Source organism: Orcinus orca, chromosome 2 (assembly GCF_937001465.1).
Source record: "Orcinus orca chromosome 2, mOrcOrc1.1, whole genome shotgun sequence".
Taxonomy (NCBI): Eukaryota; Metazoa; Chordata; class Mammalia; order Artiodactyla; family Delphinidae; genus Orcinus; species Orcinus orca.
The window spans coordinates 138,698,939-138,721,527 of NC_064560.1; the positions used below are offsets into that span (position 1 = coordinate 138,698,939).

The following is a 22,589-nucleotide window of genomic DNA, read 5'->3' on the forward strand; positions in this document are numbered from 1 at the left end:
TCAATTTTGTTATTACCTTGTGGACCAGCACTAGTCTGTGGACCACACTCTGAGGAGCAATAACGTAAAGGCCTGACAGACCACTGGGAAGAACTTTGTTTTTATGCTTAGTGATAAGGAAAAGCCACCAGAGGGTTCAGAGCAGAAAAATAACATGATCTGACTTACATTTTATAGGATCCCTCTGGCTACTGTGTTGAGAATATACCAGGATGATGGATGGGCAAGACCAGAAGCAAGAATACTAATTAGAAATTTATTGCAATAATCCAGATGAAAGATTACTGAGGCTTGAACACAAGAAGTAGTGTGAGTGTGGAACAGCAGTCAGATTCTGCATACATTCTGAAAGTTGACAGGATTTGTCATCAAATTAGATATAAGATATAGAAGAAATATAGGAAATTAGATGGCCTGAGCAACTGAAAAACAGCTGCCATCAAATGAAGCGAGGAAAACTGCAGGAAGAGCATGTTTGTTGAACAAGGTGAGAAGCCAAGTTTTAGACATGTCAAGTTTGAGGTATCTATTAGATATTCAAGTGAAGATGCCAACTTGGCATTTGAATATTTGAGATCAGGACTCATACAGTTCAGATAAGAAGTCTCAGACTAGAGATAAAATGTAGAAGTTGCAGTATATAGATGACACTTAAAGCCATAGGAATGGATGAGATCAACAAGTGAGTAAGTTTACATAGAAAAGAGATCTGAAAGCTGATTCCTGGGCACTTCAACATGAAAAGTTGAGAAATATATTGAAAAATCAGTATAAAAAAAAAAAAAATCTGAGAAGAGGCCAGTGAGTTAGGAGAAACACAGGAGGGTATGCTACTCTGAAGGCCAGATGAAGAAGGGTTTCAACAGCGAGGGAATGATCTACTCTGTAGAATGCTCCAGACAACTCTAGTAAAATTAGGATTGAAAAACATCCATTCGATTTAACAATGGGGAGGTCACATGTGGCCTTGACAAAAACAGTATCGTTTAAAAAAATGAATGAATATAATGAACTAAAAATCAGTAACAAAAAGACAAACAATCCAAAAGAATAATGGAAAAAGCATATTAACAGGCCATTCATACATGAGAAAAGATGCTCAATTTCAGTAGTGATGAAGGAAAAGCAAATTGAAACAGGGAAACAAAAACTAAGAAAAAATGAGACAACATTTCACACACACAGGAGCAGCAAAAATTAAAATCTGACTATACAAGTAATGAGGAAGATATAAGGAAATGAGAACTTACAAGCACTACTAGACGGAATGTAAATTATTATAACCATGCCGGAGAACAATTTGGCAATAACAGTAAAGTAAAGCTGATAATGTACAAATGCTCCAACCCAGTAATTCCACTTCTATGTATATATCCTAGGGAAATTCTCCCACATGTGCCCAAAAATACATATATAGCATGTTTAATGTAGCATTATCTGGAATATTGAGAAACTGGAAACAAAAAACCATCAACAAAAAAAGGAATAAATATGAAATAACCATAAATTGTAATATCACAAAGTACTTTAAAATGAATTAACTATGGCTATGTATCAACAACAAATCTCAAAAACATAATGGTTAATGCAAAATGTTGCAGATGACAGTACACCATGACACAATTTATATAAAGTTTAAAACTGTCTAGAAAAAAAAATGTAGTGTTTATCAATATATTATGAAGTGAAATGAAAGTTAAGGGAAAAACAAAATTAATATGGCATAATGATAATTAATAAATGTGGGTGGTGAGTTCATTACATTTTAAAAATTACACTGAAATACTGAATTTTGTATTTGAAATATTTAATGATTTTTATTTTATTTTAAAAAAATAACAAGTGATCTACCTGCAAAACTGCTTGGGCACCAGCTCGTATGTTTTGTTCTATGGCTTCTTCAGAAGCATTATGAAGAACATCTTGGTAGGTGCCATTTTTTGCCCAAGTGGAATTTCGAACATGATCGGCAATACTGGTCCCATTTTCCTGAAGCAAAATATCAAGTTTTTAATATTTCATCAATTAAGAATGCTGTGACAAGTCAGTAAGCTGAAGAAGTAAACTGGAAACTACTGGGTCCCTCTGCTAAACATCTTCTCAAAATAGAACATACCTTATTTGACTACAAAAACAACGCATAGGTGCACTGTAAAAAAGGTTCTCACTGACAAAAATACAAAGAAAGTAAAAACAAATCATCCATAAGGACCAGCCAAAAATTGTATTATTTCAGATACAGACATTTTTCTATCTATCTAATGTATAAACCTCCCTTCTATACATTTACACACTCAAGAATAGGATCATATGATTTACAGCTTTGTAAAGATAAATTCTGTTGTAAGGTAAATAAATGCCAGAATCCAAATGACTTAAATAAAACAATAGAAAATAGCTTCTATTTATCCTACTTAAGAGTAGTAAAATTCCTGTTATCCGAAGATAGATGAATACTGCTACTTCAAACCACTAACACTGCAGCTTTCTGCTTGAGTTTAGCTGTCAAAGTCCCGCTGACTAGGGAGCTCCCTCAGTCAAACAGAAATTTCACTCAGAGTTGATCCCTTTTTTAAAGTTTCTCTCTAGTTTCTTTCTGCTTTTGGTCACTCACCAGTATCTTCAAATACTTTTTTTAAATATATATTTTAATATATATTTTTAATATACAATTTTAATATATGGGAGGTGCAGTCTAATATAAACTATTGTTTCATTACCAGAAGCAGTACTGGAACTCAGTGCTGTCCGAGTAGCCAATACAATATACCATGGTCTGATCTATAGCTTTCTCTCAAGCTTCATACTTCTATGATCAGGTATCTTTTGAACAGTTCTTCCAGAATGACCCACAAGCACCTCAACTTCAAGATACTTAAAAGTAAATTTACATAACCATGCCCTCCCCTTCCTACCAACTCCTATAGCCTCCTTGGCCGCCATCACCACCACCGCACTTATTTTCTCTCCTATTCATGTGCGAATGGCAACTACCCTGGTTGCAAAAAAAAGAAACTTGGGACATCTTTTCGTTCCTCATACCCAATTAATCATCAAAATACTGGTTTCACCACCAAGGGAGCTCATTTATCTGTCTTCTCCCTTATATTCCCATTGTAACTGCCACTGTCCTTTATCAGGTATTTATTATCTCACTTCTGATACTTCCTAACTAGTGTCCTTGCCTCCAGACTGACCTCCAATCTATCTTCCACTCTGAGCTTGGTATGAGCCTTCTGAAATATGTAACTATCCATGCCATTTTTCTATTCATAATCTTTCCAGTGTCTAGAATGTAATCAAAGTCCACTACAATGGCACACAAGTTACTAAACAGAGCCTAGTTCTTGTCTATCTCACATTTCTTACCACTCTCAACCACCTGCTCTTAGCTACAGCCAAATAAAAGTCTTAGTGTCTCTTACATCTTTGTAGAAGTTATTCACACTGTGTGGCTCCTTTCCCATTTGTTACCTGCTCTTTGTATTATAGTACTTCCTCACTGAAGCCTTTCTTAGGCAGAATTAGGTATTCCCTCTTTCACACTGTAGGATCATAGCAATAATATTATTTTATAATACTTAAATTTGCATGCTTGTCTTCTTGCTAAATCATTGTTACATAAAGATAGAAATGATGTCTTTTCATATTTCTATCTCTAACACTTGTTCTCAAAATGGACATTACATATTTTAGACAGCACTCAAACTTGTCGGAGTGTTTTATTGTCACAAGAATTGAGAATATCACTGGGATTTAATGGGATAAGGCAGGTAATGCTAAACATACAAGGCACATGACAGTCTGCACATACACAAACTGTCCTGTATTCTGCATGTCTTTCAAATGTGTCACAATTTGTGAATAAAAAACCCATTAATAATTAATTATTTGAATCTGTAACAACTCCATTTTATAATTAACACCAAATTTTAAATGATTTATATACACATATATCGAATTTACCAGAAATACAAATCAATTAAAGATTACAACTTTTGTTTTCTGGTTCACGCCATTAGCAAGAAATCACATCTCTAATGGCAACACTGGTGAAGTATGTAAGGAGCCAATAGAACACACCTATGCAATATACCTACATCACCCTGCATTTGTAGCTTCCTTCCTTCTGGCTTTCCTCCCTCCTTTCTACTGCTTGTGTTTTTACTATGTATGTAGGTAGATTTATTATCTATCATTTTTATTTAAGGATACTAAATGACAGAGGGTAGGCTCAGTATTGAGCTACAAATTCATAACAAAAAACTAGAGAAGAACAAATTATTTAGATAGGTTTATTTTCTAGCTTGATGCAAAAACTGGATGTTTTTGCTGGTACATAACAAATACAACTGTGAATATTCTTTCATAATTTATATAATTTTATTTACTTCAATTATATTTCTTAGTTTCATTTTTTCCCTCTAGAACTAGGGGAGGATGCCAAATATACATATATATATGTATATATCGTATGATACATATATATATCATATATACATGTATATATGTATGATATATACATATATCATATATACATATTCATATATAAATATTGATTCATTGAATCCCTATAGAATGTGCCTATTATTCATTTATATGTTAATATCCTGAAAAAAACCCACTGATGAAGTTAAATTAACCACCAAGGTGATTACCAAGTCACTCCTATCTGGATTTAGTAAGATATATGTCAATATCAGAGTGTAACTTTTTGGTGAGAATCTGACCAATGGCAAGTGTGGAACACAAACCAGAATACTCTGAATTCTTTCTTGGGAATTTCTGCACTAGAGCTGACTGCAGAATAAAAAACATCCTGACCTGTTAAGTAAGCTGGTCTGTGAAAAGAAGTACTGCAGTTTACTCACAGAGGGGAAAGAATGAGATAAGAGAGAGCACGAGTGGAATTTGGGTCCCTGGTTCCATTTACTCCTGAAGTCTAAATGAATAAGACAGGCAAGGGGGAGCTGCACTTTGGTAATCACTCTAAGATGTATTGGGGGATCTTAGCTCTCCAACCAGGGATCGAACCCAGGCCTAGCAGTGAAAGCATCGAGTCCTAACCACTGGACAGAAAGGGAATTCCCACCACACTTTTAAATATTATACCTTTTATAATAGCATCTAATTTTGATCCAGGCAATGACTTAAAGAATCAGAATACAACCTCTTTTAAAGTTGTCACATCAAAGAGATTTGGGATAGGGTACTGAGGTAACTGTTACATTAACTAAATTGCAAAATATAACTGACCCTTGAACAACACTGGGTTTAGGGTGCCAACCCTCCAAGCAGTCAAAAATCTGCGTATGACTTATAGCTGGTCCTCAGTATCCAAGGTTCCTCCGTGTCTGAAAGATTCAACCAACTATGGATCATGTGGTACTGTAGTACTTATTCAATACTATTGAAAAAATCCTTGTATAAATGGACCCACACAGTTCAAACCCATGTTGCTCAAGGATCAACTGTATACTCAAAGGTATCTTTATCTTCCCATTTATCCTGTATTATCTCACTCTGTGAAAATCTAATCTATTAAACATACTAAAATACGTAAGTCTTATTTTACCTCTTCTCTCTTTTCTCCTTCTTCCATAGAAATATCGTGGTCTGTGACATTGTCAATGCATGGTAAGTCTGAAGATGAGATCACAATTTCTTCAGGCTCTTGCATGAACAAAGGCTTTTCCTCTTGCTGGATCCATTCTTGATATACTTTTACCACTCTTCTCATAGCTGCTGCTTCACAAATTGGTAATAAAAATGCCTAGTGAAAAAAAAAAAGAGAGAATATAGATAATGATACCTTTTACTTTGACACAAACCACTAACACATACATTTCTATCTTGTTATAAAATGTGAGGTATAAATGGTTTTTAAAGAGTTAAAGTCAACCAATTCATGGTCAGAAAGAAACCTTTTGTCTCCAAATAATTTGTAAATACATTAAGACAGAAATACTTTTGGTAGGGAGATAACTGATTTCCAGCACAAGGAGCAAAGAATTGTTTCAACTGTACTATCTCAGAATGAACATACTCCTTGTAACTATGCTCCTAAAAGCTTAATGTAAATACACCTTTTCATAATAAATCACATTTTTGTAACTTATATTATTAGGCTTTTTAAAATTAACATTAAAATGAATTTTGATAAAAAGATTTTAATCAAAAAACAAAAACTATGACTCTAAGAAGTAATAAAAATACCATGTAATGAGGCAACTTAGCTTTTCTAAGAGTATTTTTAAGAAGTTACATCTTTCTTCTTTCATTTTACATATATAAAGTTATACAAGTTAAATAATAAGGCAAAAAATACTTAGAAAGTTAAAAGAATATCTTACAGTTATTCTTTCCTTAGGTACTTTCAGGTTGCCGTAAGTTTTAAAAAAGTATGTATCTTCCGCATCACAAAAACATTGTCATGTGAAAAAAAAACTTTTTTATACAATTCATACTTGCATAAATAAAGCAATAAAAATACTCTTAATCTCACTATCCAAAGTCCTTCCCTTATGCATGTTTGTGTTTATGTGTTAACGTTTTCACTTTACTTTTTTACAAATAGAACTTGACTTTTTTTTTACAACCACTACCTATTAATTTCAACTGTAAAAATCCAAGACCTTTACCTAAAACCTGCCACTTTCTACTCTAGAATTATCAGTAGGTGTATTTAATAATAATCATGGGGTTAAATGACTTTATCTGATTGAAACTAGCCAAGAAAATCAGGTTCCTGAGATAATGATGAAAAGTTAATGTGTAATATCAATAGGGTATTTAATGTTCTTTGGTAATCCTTTTATTTATTTGCTATTATTGATTCCCTAGCAAACTACTGCATTGGCCAAAAGGTTCATTCAGTTTTTTCCATAAGATGGCTCTAGCAGCACTTAGTTGTCTATAACTTCATTCGAAACAATTTCGTTAGATTGTATGTGACAGCTGTCATATCAACGTGCATTTTAAAAAAGACTTATCAAAATTGATGAATTTTTGTGTAGCCATTTTAATATTGAAGATAGAAGAAAAAAAGCAACATTTTCAGCATATTATGCTTTATAATTTCAAGAAAGGTAAAAACTTAACTGAAATGCAAAAAAATATTTCTGTGGTATATGGAGAAGGTGCTGTGACCTTTCAAACATGTCAAAAATAGTTTGTGAAGTTCGCGCTGGAGATTTCTCGCTGGACAATGCTCCAGGGGTCAGGTAGACCAGTTGAAGTTGATAGCGATCAAATCGAGACATTAATTGAGAACAATCAACATTGTTGATACTCAAAATATCCAAATCAGGCACTGAAAATCATTTGCACCAGCTTAGTTACGTTCATCACTTTGATGTTTGGGTTCCACGTAAGTTAAGAGAAAAAAACCTTCTTGACCATATTTCTGCATGCAATTCTCTACTGAAACATAACGAAAACGTTCCATTTTTAAAACAAATTGTGATGGGCGAAGAAAAGTGGATACTATACAATAATGTGGAACTGAAGAGATCGTGGGGCAAGCGAAATGAACCACCACCAACCACACCAAAGGCTGGTCTTCATCCATAGAAGGTGATGTTGTGAATATTGAGATTGGAAGGGAGTCCTCTATTATGAGCTCCTTCCGGAAAACCAAACGATTAATTCCAACAAGTACTGCTCCCAATTAGACCAACTGAAAGCAGCACTTGACGAAAAGTGTCCAGAATTAGTCAACAGAAAGCTAATAATCTTCCATCAGGCTAATGCAAGACCTTATTTCTTTGATGACCAGGCAAAAACTGTTAAAGCTTGGCTGGGAAGTTCTCATTCATCTGCTGTATTCATAAGAAATTGCACCTTCAGATTTCCATTTATTTTGGTCTTTACAAAATTCTCTTAATGGAAAAAATTTCCATTTCCTGGAAGACTGTAAAAGGCACCTGGAACAGTTCTTTGCTCAAAAAGGTAAAACGTTTTGGAAAGATGGAATTATGAAGTTGCCTGGAAAATGGCAGAAAGTAGTGGAACAAAAGGGTGAAGACGTTGTTCAATAAAGTTCTTGGTGAAAATGGAAAATGTCTTTTATTTTTACTTAAAAACCGAAGGCACTTTTTGGCCAACCCAATACGTTACTTACTACTTTCCTCCATCTAACAAACCCATTCCAAATTCTCATTCTCATGTTCCAGCAGCTTAATGGTCAATGGCATAATTTTGATCATCATTGCCTGCTCTAAGACTATTTTACAACTGAAGCAACAGCTCAGCCTTCCTTAAAGATTTAAAAAACAAAACAAAACAAAAAATACCTCAAATAATCTCCAAAAAGTTCTATTCTCAGATACTGAAAAATCAACTTTAAAAAAAATTAGCATGGGAATTTGCTTTATTTTCTGCTCATTTTTGCTATGAACTGAAAACTGGTCTAAGAAAAAGTTTACTAATTTTAAAAATATTAGATCCAGAGCTAAGATTTTCATTATTGCATAAATTATCACACTATACCCCAAGTGGCTGGATGAATCTACTAAAGACTAGAGTGTATATGTATGACATTTGTCCTTACAGGCCCCTACACTGATTCTGCTGACACCCTAAATAAGGATCTTGAGGAAAGACTGATGTTAGCCATGGCTAAAAATCTGATGCATAAAAACTAGAAGGCCATTTTATACATTTACAATGAGAAATGGTTGTCTCAGACCAGAAAATTCAAATCCATATTGGCACCTTATCTTTCTACAAAGAAGAACCACTCACAATCAGACATCGGTATTAATTGATAATAAGGGAAACGGTCATCATAGGCAAGAATATTTGAATCAATGTGCTCAGCAAATTTTCTCTCTGTACGTAGACCTGCATGAGGTCATCTCCAGTTTTATGGTTCTATGACCATAAAACATCATAACCAGACAACTACATGGAGGAAGAATCAAAACAATAGGAGATGGAAAAAATCAAACATTTGATGATATCAGCTTAAGATAACCTGGTATACACAGTTTTCTAATAATTGGCTTTGCCAATGGGGTCTGATTTACTGGTAGCTAAGGCTCTCTTCTTCAGTGAAAAAACACTAACAAAACATGTTGGTCTCTGATTATTCTTTTAATGTGCTTCCATTATTAATTAACCCAGATTGTGACAGACACATTCTTTAAAATTTAATCAAATACAGTGAGCATTTAGCAGACCTGGGAATTTTTTGTCTCCTTAAAGCAGTGGTTTGCATTTTGGTCTCAGAACCCCTAATCTGCTATATGTTAACACAAATAACACATTTTCCAAATTAAAAGAAGAGTGGCATTATTCTACATTTTTGCAAATCTCCTTAATGTTTAGCTTAATATAGAAGACAGTTGGATTCTCTTATCTGCTTGCTTCTACATTAAATCTGATACAGTATCACATGTCAGGTATGCTCTGGAAAACTTCACAGTACACTTGTGAAACAACAAGAGTGAAAAAGGTTTTGACCTTATGAACCTCAAAAGATCCTGGAGATTTCTCATGAGCCCCAGATTATACTTTGCCACCCACTGACTTCGGAAAAAAATTATGCATATGTATGTATGTTTATATTTTTTAAATTTACATACATATAAAATAAATCTGTGGTGCTTTTAAAGGTTAAACTCTTGATGTGTTATATTTACCTCGTATCAAAGTACTTGGGGCTCCTCACTGTAGCCTCCAAGTACTAACAACATAAAGCACAATAAATGGGTTTCCTTATGAAATAGAGGGTTAATGCCTGGAGTCCATTTATGCCTATTCTATTGGATATGGAGAACAATTTTATCATTTCAAATAACTTGGGCATTTATGTTTTACAGTTGTATCTTTGTTTTAAAGATACGTAACAATATAAATACTTTCATCTGAGATAGAACTCACAATCATTAAACTGGCCCTAAAAAAAACATTATCAGCTATATAACAAATTAGCTCAAGACTTAGCTTCTAGAAATACATGTTAGCCCTGAGCTAGGACTGACAAAGTGCCCAGCACTCAACGGTTACTGAGCTTGATTCATTTACCAAATATTTATTAGGTTCCTAACTCACTGCCATGCACTATGGCTACAATGATGAATGAGAAAGAGAAGTATTCATGGAGGGTAATATGAAAGATCAAAATTGAACAAACATTCAAAAAAATAATTATAAAACTCAGGAGAGGTACTATGAAGAAGAGTACAGCTTTCAAAAACATCATTAAAAAAGAGGTACTTACTGTGTGTGTGTGTGTGTGTGTGTGTGTGCGCACGCACATGTGTGGGCAGGTGCTTCTACCTGTCTGTGTGGGTGGGTGGGTGAATTGGTGAGGGTGGTCATAGAAAACTTTTCTAGTGTAGACACATTTAAGCTATGACCTAAAGGTTGAGTAGCCAGGCGGGAAGGATAGAGAGGAAAGAGGGGAAGGTTGAAGGACAAAAGTTCAGATAGGGAAACAGTAAGTGTAACGGCTATGAGGATGAAATTATTTGAAAGATGAAAAGTAGAGACATTTCTACTAAAATTATGTACCTATAAAGGACTTGTGCTCTAGCTGGGATTGCTAAGGGCAAAATCATTCTATGCCCATATACCTGATAATTAATGGAATATTTCTGTCTATACTATACTATACTGTAGAACATATGAGCCTTCAAAATCAGGAAAGAAACTATTACACAGATTCTCAATTTTGCAAATTTATCATCAGTATTAAGCAGGTAAAAATAGTTTTCCTAATACAATCTAATCTTCAAAATTGATTTCTTTTCAAAACATGAATGATTCATTGGAGTCACCATCCTAAAATCTATTTTTCCTTAAGTTTTACCTTAAAAATCACTTTAAAAAAATAGCTGTTACAATAAAAATAACATCTCAGAGAACTTCAGTTCCCAGCAATATCATAAAAAAGATATCCTGGGGGCTTCCCTGGTGGCGCAGTGGTTGAGAATCTGCCTGCCAATGCAGGAGAAACGGGTTCGAGCCCTGGTCTGGGAAGATCCCACATGCCGCGGAGCAACTGGGCCTGTGAGCCACAACTACTGAGCCTGCGCGTATGGAGCTTGTGCTCCGCAACAAGAGAGGTTGCGATAGTGAGAGGCCCGCGCACCGCGATGAAGAGTGGCCCCCGTTCGCCACAACTAGAGATAGCCCTTGCACAGAAACGAAGACCAAACACAGCCGTAAATAAATAAAATTAAAAAAAAAAAGATATCCTGGTATCTACCTGCACAGAACACCTAAAAATTATCACAAAAAAATATAATATACATTTTTAAAAGAATGGCTCAGCTTGTGAGGATATTCTGAGTCTAGAACAAAATGGAAGTATTAATCTAGAGAGGCAAATAATCAATGCAGCTGCTGGGTGCTGCCCTGGACAGCCTCCAGAGCTTTGGTTTAAAAGGCCAACTGTATAGAGGGGAGAGACAGATCAGAATCCTACTGACAGCTGATAACAATGAAGGCTATATCCTCAATACAAAGGTGAGCTAGGAGGGAAGAAAATAACTTGACTCCAGAGAAGAGTCAGTGAGGAAACTTGTCTGTTGACTTGGGGTAGGGGAATATGAGATAAGAACAGCCTTCCCTGCAAATTCATATTCTCAGGCTGGCCATCACCTAACTTTGAGTGCTGCAAAGTGAGAAGAATCATAAGCTAAGAATTGTAATTTAAAGTAAACCAAGGTTGACAGGACCCCTGAACACCTGAGAGAAGCAAGTGCAAATCCTCTCTGGAGAAACACATCCTTCAACCCAGGTTTCAAAGTAATTTCCACAAAATTCCAAAGAAATGTAACCTCTTAACACAAAAATCCAAAACAAATGAGGGTGAGTAAACAGAAACAACAAGGCCAGAACTGCAAAAACTTAAGTTACTGGAATTACTGGAATAAGGAATATTAAATAAGTATTTTAATACATTTTAATTAAGAAGAAAGTGAAAATATGAACAAAGAATAAGCCACTGCAAAAAATGACTAGACAGATATTAAAAAAACAACCAAATACAACTTTTGGAAATTAAAATATAAAGAGCATCATAAAAAACACAATAAGGGGAATTCTGTTTCCAAGAGTGTCATGGACCAGGTAACCTGACCAACCTTACAACTAAAAAAACAAAAATAATACATTTTTAAAAAAACTTTAATCTTCTTAAATGCACTGATGAGCCATAAAATAGGAAGAAATATTTGAAAATGAAAACCTACATAAAGTCCAAATTCAAGAGAGGTCTTAGGTGTAGCAATAAAGCTGACTTTCACTTTGAATGAAACCAATTACTTTTATGGAACTATTGGGGCAAGGAAGGAAGAACAATAGGAAACCTCCAAACAAATTTGGGATTCCAAAGAACAATATATCATCAGTGTGATGCTGAATTAGAAATAAACCCACCTAACTAAAAGTTTGCAAGGAAAACTGCCCGTATTTAGATGCAAAGTAGATAACAGAAATCTTGTCATAGACACTAACCAAAAGCTAGTCTTAATACAGGTTTATACTGTACATTCATTATTATCTGGCTGGCTTAAACTTCAAATCAAGAATTCAGTTTAATGAAGTTGGAAGTGTTTCCTTGCATCTATGTGAAGCAAATGCAATTCCTCTCTGAAGCAATCAACCTTTAACAAACCAAATCAAGAAACAGTCATAAGCAGCAAAAGCTCAGAATCAAAGTTCTGAATTTCTAAAATCACAAAATAGTGCAAGAAATATTACAAGATATTGCAAGAGAATATAGCATCATGAGAAGGAGCATTCAGAAACAAAATATGGCAGAATCAGACCTATGAAGACCTCAGGAATATTAGGGTGATCAATCAATATAAAATAACTAAGTTTCATATTAATACATAAAATGAAAGTAATGAACTAGAGACCATAAAATTGACCAAGCAGACTGGCCAACTTCTAGAAACAGCTGTAATTAGAAAGAAAGTATCCAGAATGCAGCACAGAGAGACAAAGTGATGGAAAATATATGTGAGAGGTCAGTAGACGTATGAAGTGGGAAGGCCTAACACACATCTTGAAAGGCAAGAAAAAAATGGGACAGAGGCAATGTTTAAAGAGAGAATGGCTGGAAATTTTCCAGAATTGTCAAATTATACTAATCCATAATTACAGTATCCCCAAAGTATCCCCTGAAGAATAAATAAAAGGAAATCTAGACCTGGACATACCACAGTAAAATACAAAATGCCAAACGCTAAAAAAAGGTACAAAAAGAGCCAGAGAAAAGATAACTGCACTAAGAGTTCAACTGTTGTTTGACATCTCAACAGCAACAATGTAAAACAGAAAAGTGGGAAAGCATCTGAGTGTCCGAAATGTACTAGGTGAAAATAACTGTCAATCTAGAATTTTATGTCCAGGGGAAGAAGTATTTCAAGAATGTGGGCAAGGGCTTCCCTGGTGGCGCAGTGGTTGGGAGTCCGCCTGCCAATGCAGGGGACGCGGGTTCGCGCCCCGGTCCGGGAGGATCCCACATGCCGCAGAGCGGCTGGGCCCGTGAGCCATGGCCGCTGAGCCTGCGCGTCCGGAGCCTGTACTCCGCAACGGGAGAGGCCCGCGTACCGCAAAAAAAAAAAAAAAAAAAAAAGAATGTGGGCAAAATAAAGACATTTTCAGAGCAAAATCTTGTGTTTGAAAGCAACGGGCATCCAAAAGTAAATTCTAAATGATGAACTTCAAGCAGGGTGGGTTGGCCAAAACATGCCTTCGGTTTTTAAAGTAAAACTAAAAGACACATTTTCCATTTTCACCAAGAACGTTATTGAATAACGTATTCATCCTTTTGTTCCGCTACCTTCTGCCATTTTTTGGGCAACTTCATAATTGAAGTTGCCTGAAAAACTTATCTTTTACCCAAAACTTTTTATCTTTTTAAGCAAAGAACTGTTCCAGGTGCCTTTTACAGGCTCCAGGGAATTGAAATTTTTTGCATTAAGAAAATTTTGTAAAGACCTAAATAAATGTAAATCTGAAGGTGCAGTGTCTGGTGAATATGGCAGATTAATCAGAACTTCCCAGCAAAGCTGTAATGGTTTTTTCCTGGTCATCAAAGAAACATGCGGTCTTCCATTATCCTGATGGAAGATAATGCCTTTTCTATTGACTAATTCTGGAGGCTCTTCGTCGAGGGCTGCTTTCAGTTGGTCTAACTGGGAGCAGTACTTGTTGGAATTAATCGTTTGGTTTTCCAGAAGGAGGTCATAATAGAGGACTCCCTTCCAATCCCACTATATATACAACATCACCTTCTTTGGATGAAGACTGGCCTTTGATGTGGTTGGTGGTGGTTCATTTCGCTTGCCCCACAATCTCTTCCGTTCCACGTTGTTGTACAGTATCCACTTTTCAACCCCCGTCACAACTGGTTTTAAAAATGGAATGTTTTCATTACATTTAAGTAGAGAATCACATGTGGAAATACAGTCAAGGTTTTTTTTTTGCTTAACTTATGTGGAACCCAAACATCAAAGCAATGAACATAACCAAGCAGGTGCAAATGATTTTCAATGCTTGATTTGGATATTTTGAGTATACTGGCTATCTCCCACATGGTATAACATTGATTGTTCTCAGTTAATGTCTTGATTTGATTGCTATCAACTTCAACTGGTCTACCTGTGCCCTGGAGCATCATCCAATGAGAAATATCTAGCACAAAACTTTGCAAACCACTCTAAAAATATATATTTATTTATTTATTTGGCTGCGCCAGGTCTTAGTTGTGGTGTGTGGGGTCTTGGTTGCGGTATGTGGGATCTAGTTCCCTGACCAGGGATAGAACCCGGGCCCCCTGCATTGGGAGCGTGGAGTCTTAACCACTGGACCACCAGGGAAGTCCCTGCAAACCACTTTGACTTGTTTGATAGGTCACAGCACCTTCTTCAAACACTGCAGAAATCTTTTTTTTGCCACTTCAGTTGCGTTTTTACCTTTCTTGAAATAGTAAAGCATAATATGCTGAAAATGTTGCTTTTTTCTTCCATCTTCAATATTAAAATGGCTACACAAAAATTCACCAATTTTGATGTCTTTTTTTAAATGCACACTGGTATGACAACTGTCACATATAATCTAACAAAACTGTTTCAAATGAAGTTAAAAACAACTAAGTGCTGCTACAGCCATCTTATGGAAAAAAACAAATAAACCTTTTGGCCAACGCAATAAACGGAAGATCTGAAAAGGGAGAAATCATAATCAAAATATATATATAGAACTGAATTATTTGGTAATAACAATATACAAGTTGGGGGAGAAATCAGAGTAATAATGTTCTACAATCCTTGTATTGATTAGGAAGAGGGTAAAAAAACACTAACTTTATATTTGGAAAGTGAAGTATGTATGCTAAAATTTATATAGTAATCACTAAAGGAAAAGGAATAGAGTAAAACTTTCAAACCAAGTGATGGGGAGGAGGAGGATACAGAATGAAAAAATATCAATTAAAAACAAAGCAAAAAATAAGAGAATTATGAAAAAATACAGACATAAGAAAAATAAAAAGAACAAAATAAGATAATATCAATAAATCCAAACATATCAGTAATTATAATAAATATTCCAGTTAAAAGACAAAGATTTTTAAAAATCCAACCATATTTACAAGAGACATATAAAATGTAATGATATAAAAGGGCTGAAAATAAAAGGATTTTAAAAATATATACATGAGGCTAATTATAATAAAAAGAAAGTGGTATAAATGTACTACAAGTAGATAAAGTAGACTAGTACAAGTAGACTTTAAGCAAAAATAATTGCTACAGATGAAAAGGGCCATAAATAAAAGGCTTAACTCACCAAGAAGATATAAAATTATAAATATGTATGTACTTAATTACAAAGCTTCAAAATACATAAAGGAAAATTTATGGAACTACAAAGAAAAAAATAGACAAATCACCATCAGAATATAAGATTTTAATACACCCTTCTCCATAACTGTGAGGTCAAGCTAACCAAAAATCTTAAGAATATAGAAAAGGTGACTAAAGCAATAATAAGCTTGATCTAACAGACTTTAATAATCATGAATTCCAAAGGAAAGAATACATTCTCTTCTAACACACAGGACGTTTATGGAGGCTGACTACATACTGATTATACAGACTATATTCTCTGACCAAAAGAATCGCATTAGAAATCTGTAAGAAAAAGGAAAACTAGAAAAATCTTATATGTTTGGGAGACAGACACTGCTAAATAACTCATAGGTCAAAGAAAATATTAACATGAAAATTAGAAAATTTTTAGAAGTGAATAATAACAAAAATGCTATACATGGAAGTTTGTAGACTGTAGCTAAAACAGCATTAAGAGGTAAATTAATAGCCTCAAAAATACTTATATGAGAAAAATGTGAGGCTAATTAATTAGCTAGGAAAAGAACCATCAAATAAAATCAAGAAAAGCAGAAAGAAAGAACAAGGAGCAAAAATTAATAAAAGAGAAAACAAACATAAAACACAGAGGCTCAACAAAGCCAAAAGCTCATTCTTTGCAAAGACTAATAAAACTGACAAATCTCTGGTAAGAATCATCAAGAAAAGAAACAAACAAGGAGCAAATACTAACAGGAATGACAAGGGGAAACATTACTATAAATGCCCCAGAGATTAAAAAGCTTATAAGAGAATGTATTTAAAAACAAATGTAATGAACAAATTCCTAGAAAAACGAACACACTCAAGCTGACTCAAGAACTAGAAAACCTGAACAGTTCTTTAAGCTTTAAATTTTCCCACAAATATTCCAACCATTTTTGTCAAATATCTTTCCTTTCACATTTGTCATATATTCTGTCAACACAAACCTTAAACTTGGCAACTAAGAATCACTACCAAAGCTACAGCAAGTTTGTGGCACAGAATAAAGAGCACTGACATGGGAACCAGGATCTGGGAGTCTTAGTCCTGGATCTACCACTTACTTGCTGTGAGACTTGAATGATCCCCTTCAGCTACAAAACTCAATGATGTTTACCTGCAAAAGTACCTTTGCTATTAAGAGCAAATGATTGGTTTTCATAAGGTTTATTTTCCCATAAAAATTTCTATGTAATTGAGAATGTGCACTTAGGAATTTCTAGCTATCTTTATGTGAAATAGCTTTTATTCGTTTTCCTTCCCTCTATTTCTTTATTTTATTCCCCAAATAATATCTGCCTTAAGCAAATTTAATTTCAGAATGCCTTAAAGGACAAAAACTGAGCCTCCAAGGGGAGGATAAAGACAATGAAAACATCGCTTCTTATATTCATAAACCACTTTTTATTGATTTTAGAGTGAAAGATAACATAATTTTTCTATAATTTATTAATCAAATGGTAGGAATAAAAGTTTCAAACCACAAAATGAGTCACTAAGAAAATTATTCTGATAACAGAAGGAATATTGGAGGGGAGGGGATAATTATTAAACTAAAGTTACCATAAACTAAAAATATAAATAACTGAAAATATTAAAGAATTAGATGTAATAAACCAAAAAACTAAATATGAACTTTAAAAAACATTTCCATGAAGAATAAATTTTAAATAACTTTAAGTCAGTATATTCAATATTAAAAGCAAAAGTCTATATTACAAATTAAAAATACTGAGATGTATTTTACCTGACGAAATATCTCTGTGACAAAGTTTACATTACTTCTTTTAGAAGAAAAAACTCTGCGAACTATTTCAATGTCTGTGAGATGTTCTTCATCAATACTACAGAGACTAGAAGAGCTAGGTTCTCGCTCTGTGAGAGTGCTTGTGTTGGAATGAGACTGCTCGGGTTCTGTAGTTCTATCTGCTTTATCGGCATTATCATTTTTGTTTTCTTCTCTGGATACCAAACTAGCAGCTGCTCTCTAAAATAAAAACAAAAAGGGGAGAATATCATAACCATTTAAATCAATATTCTGTCTTCAAATAGCAAATACTGACAAAATCCAAAGCATTCCATAAGTAACTTACAGCACTGTTTAAAATATATGCATAGAGTTTCATTTAGAATCTGTTCTAAATAGTTAAATGGCAATGAAATAACTTAGTATCTAAGTGATATAGTGATACTCACTAATCATCTATGCAATTAAGTTTATTTTTCAGTATGTTTGCAGAACAAACAAGTTACTAATTAAACTGGGTAAAAGAATAATGCCAAATGGAGTCAGCTCAGCTCTTCAATAATAAATAAATACCTTAATTCTGGAATATTTATTCAGTAAGTTTTAATGTGTAAATTCATCTCTATTTTACCTTAGACAAAAATTATACAAAGGAGGACTTCCCTGGTGGGAAAAAAATTAAAAAGAACAAAGGAGGACTTCCCTGGTGGCACAGTGGTTAAGAATCTGCCCTGCCAATGCAGGGGACACGGGTTTGGTCCCTGGTCCAGGAAGATCCCACATGCCACGGAGCAACTAAGCCCATGTGCCACAACTACTGAGCCTGTGCCCTAGAGCCCACGCACCACAATTACTGAGCCTACATGCCACAACTACTGAAGCTGCATGCCTAGAGCTCGTGCTCCACGAAAAGAGAAGCCACTGCAATGAGAAGCCCACGCACTGCAATAAAGAGTAGCCCCTGCTCTCTACAACTACAGAAAGCCTGTGAACAGCAATGAAGACCCAACACAGCCATAAATAAATAAATAAATAAATTTATTTTTAAAAAATAGAAGAAAAATTATGACAGAAAAAGTAGAAATTAAGCTAAAATAAAATACATATTAGAAAACTCTACATTCTAATAACTTAACAATTTTCACCATGACTGAAGATGATGGCTAAGCCTAGAGAAAAAGTTAAAGGCTTAAGGCAGTAATAAAGAAATTACTACCATGATATGATAGGAGTAGCACTATTCTGTGGTATGATAAATTACTTTCTGGTACATTATTCAATATTTGGTCGCAGTTTTGTCACCTATAAAATAAAAGAGTTAAAGTAAGTATGTAAATGATCTCAAATATGCTTCCCAATTTAAAAAAATGTCTAATTTTTAGTTTACTGAGCTCTGGGATCAGATAAAATAGTTCTGCTTGAGAGTTTCTACATTTAAAAATTCTTTGTAGAGAACCTAGAACAACATTTTGAGGAAAACACATCACATAATCTGCTACAGATAAATAAAAGGCTAGGGGGAATATAAGTCAAATTTTCTGAACACTAATGAACACACTTTATACCTCCACTTAATTTTTAAAGGATTTAAGAAGTTGTATAAAAAGCACACACATAAAATATTTTTAAAACTAAATGAGGAAATCCAAGAAAAGGAAAACAAAAATAATTTTTAAAACTCTGCAATATAGACAATTTCAGGAAAAAACACACATTGAGAGAGGAGAGGAAAGTGAAAAAGAAGTGTGAAAAAAGGGGAAATGGGTTAATTAAAAATAACAGAATTTTAAATATTAGTCCTTCCATCGTACAGCTGTGTAACTTTACATTGCATTTCTAGAGTCAGTGTTCTTCGTGAAAAGAGATGACATGAGATGGAGACAGGACTTTAAAACAGCACTCTGCGAATACCTAGAAATCTAAAATGAACTATGAAAGTCATTTGATTGCAAATTGTTTCCAACTTCAAGAATTTGCATAATTCAGAATATTTTTATTTGTACAATTCAGGATGTTTTTAGTACTCTACAATTAACAAAATATAGAAATAAGCTGACTCTTGTATGTGACTGAAATTATGTTCTATACCTTACAGGTTTTATTTTTTTATTAAGAAAACTATTGGTTCTATAATAATTGTTAAAATTCGGATTTATAAAATACATTTATACAAAGAAAATATCATTATTATTTGTTTTAAATGTGTTCTACAACTAAGGCAACTGAAATCAGCAGACAAATCCCTAAAGCCATGTTTAACTTTAAGAAGCTTACTCTAGGGCTTCCCTGGTGGCACAGTGGTTAAGAATCCGCCTGCCAGTGCAGGGGACATGGGTTCAATCTCTGGTCCGGGAAGATCCCACAAGCTGAGGAGCAACTAAGCCCACGCGCCACAACTACTGAGCCTGTTCTCTAGAGCCCGTAAACTACAACTACTGAGCCTGCGTGCTGCAACTACTGAAGCCCTCACGCCTGGAGCCTGTGCTCCGCAACAAGAGAAGCCACTGCAACGAGAAGCCCACACACCGCAACAAAGAATAGCCCCCCGCTCACCGCAACTACAGAAAGCCCACGCACAGCAATAAAGACCCAACACAGACAAAAATAAATAAATTAAATAAATAAATTTATATATAAAAAAAAAGCTTACTCTATGTGTGTATTACCTGAATATTCTTTGGCAAGACTTCACCTTCCATCCCAGGAATATGAGGTCCTGTATGTGGCTTTGGCTCCAGCCAGAATGAAACCAGCCAACGAATGACAATAACACGAGCCTTAATGAAAGGCTCCTTTGTACAATAGATTGCTTCATTGGTTTCAGCATCCTTCTTTATCATGACATAATGTGGCTTTGGTCTCATCTGTGGGATATCTATGCAAAATAAAACAAAAACCAAAATAAGAAAGGAATTATGCTTAGATAAATCTATGTTTTTAAATATTTGAGAAAACACTGTGAAAATATTCTGGTTTAAGAAACAGAATTTGTACATTTTAAAATAATTTGCTAGATATTAGCATGGGATCTAGAAGACAACCATATACAGCTGATATATGGAAACATGTCTTTTTGCAAAATATCACTAAAAAATCATTAAAAGTACAAAGAAACTTCCAGAGCCATTTAAAATTAATGAGACCTTACTTCAATTAACCTAAGTCTGAAACACATATTTTGACATCATACAAAGTATGAGAATTTTTACAGCAAAATTATTTTTAAAGCAAATATTGTTCCCAATGGTAAAGGTTTGCTACTCTAATTTAAATCATTTCTACTAGCCCTAATGGCTTTGCCTAAGCTTGTTAGCTGCCTAATCTTGGCAGAGCTTAAAACAGAAACATCTTTGTGCAAAAAGGACACTTCCACATACAGGCTGTCAATGCCTTCCATACATGGCAGAGGTCTACTTCTAACCCAGGGCTGTCCTTGAGGCTATAGCTTCAAGATTCCAACAGGCACTTTGGCACAGTCACTAAATACTGGACGAGATATGATCAGACTATACGACAATGTAATTATTCACACAGAATTTGCAAAAGCCATAGAAATTGAACCCAGAGGGACCTTTGAAAATATTTATAACATGGTTAAAAGATCATACCAAACATTAGAATTAAGTTTAATTTATAATCATAAATATTTCTGGTAGGCTAACTTCTCCAGTAGGTGATATCCAGAAACTAGGTTTTTTAAAAATCTCTTCACTTTCAATGAAAACTTTCTACTAATAAAACTGCACTTTCAGTATGAATCACGGTATAATATCTCCAATTAATCAATATAAATTAAATGTTATCAGTTTTCTGCAGGTAACAAATGCTAACTTTACACTGAGGAATGTTTTACTCTTATGTGTAATACTTTAGAAAATTCCAAAGACTACCTACCAAGTACAGGATGATATAAACTATTCTCCTTACAGATGTTTGGAAAAATATAAGGCAAGTAATATTTCTTAAAATGTGAAAATAAAAATGAAAATCCTCTTTCTTGGTTTTCTTTGTTCTTCCATTCTAAACTTTTTACCTAAAATTAAACAAACAATTAGAATCATTCCAAGAGAAAGAAATTATGAGCTGTTATAAACAAGCTTGTAAAAGGTTACTTAAGCAATAAATTAAACTGTTACACTGCAAAGATATATAGCTAAATATATATGTGTATGTACATATATATATGTACATACAAAAAGTGGTCTAGTGCCATGCAAATGCATTATACAGTTGACCCCTGAATAACTCAGGGGTTGGGGTGCTGACCCTGTGCGTGCACTTGAAAATCCACGTGTAACTTTACAGTCGGCCCTCCATATCTGCAGATTCAACCAACAGTGGATTGTGTAGTACTGTAGATCATATTCATTGAAAAAAAATCTGTGTATAAGTGGACCTATATTGTTCAAAGGTCAAGGATACATGTTATCTTTCAAAAATCTTGTAAGTTAAAATGTGCTCTGGAAAACTGTCAAAGTTGACTTAAAACTCGGCTCTACTACTGACAAAGCTGCTAATGTTCTTTCCTCTTTCCCACTTCCTGAATAATTCAGCCTAAAAGTCATACAAAATAGGCATATGTGAGAGGAAGGAAGAGAAGGTATGAAATAGTGGCAGTCAAGTGCAGGTGATCAGAGCCTGACCACAGGAGGCATCCATGAAGGGGGTATAACAGAGGCAGTAGCCCAGTGGGGACTCAGAGCCTGAGAGGGGTGAGGACAGTACCCTAAGTGTAGAGGGGAGTAAACAAGAGGGGACACAGTCGTAAAATACAGGGTGTGAACATTCCAGTATGGTGAGGAAGGTATGTAAGTAGGGGGATAGTAAAGGCCCAGAGTGTACCACAGTGAGCTACTACTACACACTAACTCTAGAATGGCTAAAATTACAGACTGACCATATCAACTGTTGGTGAGGATATGAAGCAACTTTAAGTCTCATACATTGCTGGTGGAATACAAAAA

At 34.6% G+C, this 22,589-nt stretch overlaps 1 protein-coding gene across 7 annotated transcripts in view; it reads right to left on the bottom strand.

Moving 5' to 3' along the window:
- The window catches only part of RALGAPA1 (Ral GTPase activating protein catalytic subunit alpha 1), a 222,333-nt gene that overhangs the window by 138,212 nt on the left and 61,532 nt on the right, over nt 1–22,589 (bottom strand). For all 7 annotated transcript variants that reach the window (XM_033428377.2, XM_049705925.1, XM_012533079.3 and 4 more), the window contains exons 8-12: nt 21,520–21,658; nt 20,292–20,500; nt 17,626–17,865; nt 5,576–5,773; nt 1,852–1,989 (exon numbers count right to left, since the gene is read on the bottom strand). In XM_033428377.2, coding sequence (XP_033284268.1) covers nt 1,852–1,989; nt 5,576–5,773; nt 17,626–17,865; nt 20,292–20,500; nt 21,520–21,658 — 924 coding nt within the window. The remainder of the gene's footprint in view (nt 1–1,851; nt 1,990–5,575; nt 5,774–17,625; nt 17,866–20,291; nt 20,501–21,519; nt 21,659–22,589) is intronic.